The following is a 5,092-nucleotide window of genomic DNA, read 5'->3' as shown; positions in this document are numbered from 1 at the left end:
TCTTCAATTTATACAACTTGAGCAAGTCAGCTGAATTGGCAAGGCAAGCTTGCCAGAAGCCCCTGAGAGAGAACTCACCCTAAGGCCAGTTAGACAATTAAAATGATAGTTATCCTTGGATGTTTGGGAGGGAAGTTCCAATTCTGAGTACATAGCATGGTGTCTGGCTCATTAATTTTGTCTCCTAGCCCAGGACCTAGTGGAATCATGTTTGAGTCAGGTGGAGAAAAGGTGGACTCATGTTTGAGTCCAATGGAGAAGAGGAAGGTTCTAAATGGAAAAAAAAAAAAAAAAAAAAGGAAGAACTATTTTACTAAGCATTTTTTAAAGACATTGAGGTCTAAGCAGCATTGGGATGGTAGCCTCCTAGCTAAGTGCAATATCAAAGCTGGAAAAAGGGCATTCATATATCTGCAGGAGATACAATTCAGCTTGGGCCCAACAGGGACTCCAGAGCAATCAGTGAGGCTTTGTACCTTACGCACTCCAGCATGTCAGCAGGGATGAGAGCCAGTGGAAGGATCAGGACCCAGGAGAAGGAGCAGCGGTGCCTAGCAGATACTGTAAGAATCTGAGAGTACAGCAGGACATGAATAGAATGTGGCACTCACTTGGAATCTCACCGGAATTGTTTGTGAGCACAAGTGAGATCTCCTTTGGGTAACCTGCCTATGTCTGCAGGGAATCTATAGGGGTTGGGGTCCTGCCTGTGCAGGTGGAATAAAGACCCCAAACACAGCTCACACAATCTTTTTCTCATCCGGTCCCACAGCAGCACTGTAAAGCAAGTATTATTCCTATTTAAATGAGAACAAAATGACTATTAAATATAATCAATATCTGGCTCATATTTGTGCCTAAGAGATTCAGAAAAAAAATAGGATTCACTTTTTTTTTAAGTTCTGACAAGTATTTATTAAGTGCCACATTGTCTTTATAAGCTGATTGACAGTTTTTTTCAAAATTGGGTGATTTTTTCATTATATATTTTTGCAACACAAGTAAAATGTTTGTCTTGAAAAAATGAGAAATTCAGATAAAGCAAAATTTTTAAAAATCACCTATTATCTTACCACACAACCACTGTTATACCTTTGAAGTATATACTTTGTTTTTTCTTTGCATATTAATATATAAATATACATTTTTTACAAAAATGGGATACAATATATACCATTTGAAAATTGCTTTTTTCGTTTCACAATATATAATGTACATCTTTCATGCAAATGTATAGGACTTATGATTGAAAGAGGGAAACTTGTAAATTTTAGGGGGGAAACCCCAACTTTAAGAGAGTTACAAGCTAAACATCTAAAATAAATCCTCACAAAAAGTTAAAATTCAGAATATGGGAAAAGGCATTAAGAAAACGCACAGAAAGTCCAGGTGGCAATGGCAATACTATTAGCAGGCAAAACAGAATTAAAGGGCGAACACATTAAATAGGATAAGGACGGCTCCGTTTTGCCTTCCAATGCATTATCATCAGTTTGTTTCTTACTCTTTTCATCTCTTCTAGCTCATCTGCTGCCTGTATCATCTCCTCATTGCTTAAATTTCTGCCATGTATGTCCCCTCTAAATTGCGGGCGAGAACGAGCCAACCTTTCTTTAAAGCTTCCTTCTTCAAGCTTATGTTTTCCTACTCCACAAGGAGGCTGCTCCATGGGAGGGCGCCCCTCAAACAGGTCCTTCCTGGAAAGGCCCTCCTGCGGAGGGCGCTCCTCCGAGAGAAGCATCTCAGGCAGGAGCTCAGGCAGGAGCTCCTCGGGAAAGAACTCCTCCTCCGAGGACTGCTCCTCCGAAGACTGCTCCTCGAGGGACTGCTTTTCGTGAGAGTGCTCCACCGGAGGCCTCTCCTCATCGGTCTTGGGCGCGCTCTGCGGCTCTTCTTCATTTTCTTTGCGTGGTTTGTCCATGTTGGGAATTTTCTTCTTCAAGCACAGTTATTCTTAGGAGACAAGAAAGGCAGAATAGAGTCAGAATACTAAGTGACTGGACTAACACCCAAACCGTGGGTTCCAATACCTGCCTTTTCCTGATTCGGGGCCCAGGCCCTCAACCTTGCGCTTTCCCAGAGGCTCTCCGGCTCTCCCGACTCCGCCGCTTCCCGGTCGCCCCCTCCTTCCCGAAAGCCCACCATTTTCCCAGCAGGCTTTGCTACAGGCCTCGCCCGCAGTGACTGGCGGGACAGTGCGGCCTGCAGACTCCATGCCTTTCGGCGTCCACCCTCGCGCCCCAGTCCCGGTCCACTGCGTACCCCTTCCCTGACCTGGACCTTTCCGGGCCGTGTGCTTCTAGTCGTCCCCTCCTCGAGGTGCCCCGCTGTGACCAGCAGACCTGCACACAGACGCAAGACAGGGTAGGGGGCGGGGAGTGGGGAGGAGGGACGGACTGACTGACACCCCCCATCCCCCACTTTCTGGGCACCAGCCACTGCCTGCACGCCCCCCACCCCTCGGGTTCTCCTCTAGTCTCAGACCCTGCTTAAAGCTTCGTCCTCCGTGCCCGCACCTCCCCACCCCGCAAAGCTTGCCATTTCTTTTCAGATGGGAAGTGGAAGCGAAGCATTCTTAGAAACTATTTCCAAGTGTCTGTACCTCCCTCCCGGGGGACGGGGGAAGCACTCGCCTTCCCACCCCGCCCCCAAGACCACCATATTTTGCACAGAAATATGGGCGCGGGAGGCGGGGCTGGAGCGTAGGGAAAGGCCTGGACTCCGCCATCCCGATTCTGTCAACCCCATTCCCCGGGTTACTAGGCAGCGCCGACACTCACACCGATTTAAGAGGGTAGAGGGAACTTACTTCCTTCTGCTTTCCCTCTCGACCAAAGGTAATAGGGAGATGGTGGACAGGCAAAAAAAGACCGGGACGAGAGGGACTTGGGCAGACATAGGCTCCTGGTCACGTGAGGGACGCGCGTCACTGCCGAACTCAGATCCCCAGTTACCACTTTGACCCGCGGCCTTGCCGCAGCCACCTGCTAGTGCCTGCTAGTGTTCCCTGACCCCAGACACACCAGGCATTGTCACTCACCTCTCTTTGTATTTGCCTTTTCCTGGTTGCCAGAGACGGTCCGCATCTAGTCTCGGGTAGTATTGCCTCTTCCTCTGTGCTACTTCCCGTGGTACCACCTCTTTCTCCCCTCCTCACTTCCTTAGCCACCAAGGCCCCTTATTTCCCCTGCAGTTCAGATTCTGCACTGACATTTGACTATTCACCTTCATAAATCAGTATTATATCCTTATATCCCAACACTCTCAGTTTTAATCCACATCCATATCTCCATCATGTCCATTTAGGCTCTTTCAGCGTGTTTTCATCTCTTGTCACTTTCATGGGAGACAATCTTTCACTTTTTCTTGACATCACATTTTGTTTTTTTGAGCTCCCAGACCTAAATTGGTAATCATTCAGTTCTAGACCTCTAGAAAGAGTTAAGTTTGTAAAGTTTGTAGATCTAAAAAGAATGAATACTTTAATTTTTGTAAATCAAATACACATTTGTCCGTGTGTGTATACACACATATATATGCATGTATACACACTGAATATATTATATATTAAATAACTTATATTTACATGTGCACATATATATATATATCAGTAGTTATTTATAATAGAATAAATAGATTTTACTGGGACTCTCAATCCTTAACCAGCCACCTCTTGGTGCTTCTGGTTGAGGAAGTTTATATTAATTCACTAAATTGACAAATATTTGAGTTCTGGGACTGCTGGACCCCAAAAGATAGATGCAGCAGGGAGGGCATTCCGTATTAAACTATGCAATAATTCTGTTGACCACATACTGAGTAGCAGGACTACAATCATGCTAGCATTGTCAATTGTCACTGCATTATGTATTTTTTTTATCTAATGGTATTTTATGATCTTTAACCTTATGCCTGCCTCTCACCTACTCACATCAGCCTGGATGCTACTTTCTTATGCAGATGCTCTTTCCTCCACAGAGCATACTACTTCCCTTCCCTCTGTGTTTTACACTTCCAGGGTAGATGGCCATCTGATCTGTGAGGATCCTGGGATTTTGTTTTAAAGCCAGGCTGTTTAGTAAGTTTCTGAACAGAAATTCATGTGAAATTTCCCCTTTTAAGAACTGTTGCTTTTCTCCAACATCTAATTAATTTTGTGTTGAGATGGCAGTTAGACAAATATTAGTTTACCTTCATATCTTCTTTATAACTGTTTTACTTTCCAACTTCTCTGTGGCATGCGTCTTTAAAACCAAGTTTCACTATGCCTTCTTATTTTTTCGTCAAGGGTTGGTTTCTCATTTGCATAGTTTCTTTCCTAGAGAAGTCCCATTTCATTCATTTCTATCCTCATTCTTCTTACATCCTGTGATGGAGAACTCACTACCTTATAAGATATCTCATTGAAATCTCAAAGTTCTAATCATTCAGAGTTTTAAAATTAATTAATTAATTGACTTTTGCTTCTGTTGAGTTAAAATCTGCCTCCCAGTAGTTTACACACATTGGTCCTGGCTCTGCCCTTTGGAGTGGTACAGAACAGGTATAAAATAATAAAAGTACCTTTCATCCTTGACGGCTTAAAATTGCCACAGCTTCTATTCTGGTTCTTTCCCCTTCCATTCTGTGAGACACACTAGGCAATCTACTCAATTTTTCTGTGCCTCAGCTTCCTCATGTATAACATTGGAGACAATAATAGTACCTATCTCATAGAATTGGTAAGAGGAATAACTGAGTCAATGAGTCAACCTATGTAAAGGACCTGGAATAGAGCCTAGCACATAGAAAGCACTCTATAAGCATTAACCATAATAATAGTAATAATAATAGTATGACATAGTGCTAACAATACTACTAATTAACATCCTTTTAATATTAAGATTAATTGTGCACTTTATGCCAGGCATTGCACTAAGTATTTTCAATAAGATATCTCACATAATCCTTAAAGAATTATGTTCTCACCAAGAGTTTTTTTGGGGAGTTTAACCTCCCCAGTTATTTCAGCCATTTCTGATGTGTCATATTTTTTCAAAGTCATTCATTATTCTACACGTTCCTGAATGTGTAAATGTCTCTGAAAACACTG

At 43.3% G+C, this 5,092-nt stretch overlaps 1 protein-coding gene across 6 annotated transcripts; it reads right to left on the bottom strand.

Moving 5' to 3' along the window:
* Positions 1 to 897: 897 nt before the first annotated feature.
* On the bottom strand, positions 898 to 3,143 carry TCEAL1 (transcription elongation factor A like 1). Of its 6 annotated transcripts, none has more exons than XM_031662638.1 (3): positions 3,041 to 3,143; positions 2,263 to 2,342; positions 898 to 1,953 (listed from the first exon to the last, which is right to left on the bottom strand). In XM_031662638.1, the coding sequence occupies exon 3, from the start codon at positions 1,919 to 1,921 to the stop codon at positions 1,442 to 1,444; it is 480 nt and encodes a 159-aa protein (XP_031518498.1). In that variant the 5' UTR covers positions 1,922 to 1,953; positions 2,263 to 2,342; positions 3,041 to 3,143; the 3' UTR covers positions 898 to 1,441. The 6 variants fall into 6 exon arrangements, with proteins under 6 accessions (XP_031518498.1, XP_003918102.1, XP_009196293.1 ...); XM_003918053.5 differs by having other exon boundaries at positions 2,275 to 2,342; XM_009198029.4 differs by lacking the exon at positions 3,041 to 3,143 and adding an exon at positions 2,810 to 2,939.
* Between the last annotated feature and the right edge of the window lie 1,949 nt (positions 3,144 to 5,092).

The sequence above is a fragment of the Papio anubis genome, unplaced genomic scaffold (genome assembly GCF_008728515.1).
Source record: "Papio anubis isolate 15944 unplaced genomic scaffold, Panubis1.0 scaffold82, whole genome shotgun sequence".
Classification (NCBI taxonomy): Eukaryota; Metazoa; Chordata; class Mammalia; order Primates; family Cercopithecidae; genus Papio; species Papio anubis.
Note: the sequence above shows the minus strand (reverse complement) of the source record. Positions and strands in the feature narration are given on the sequence as shown.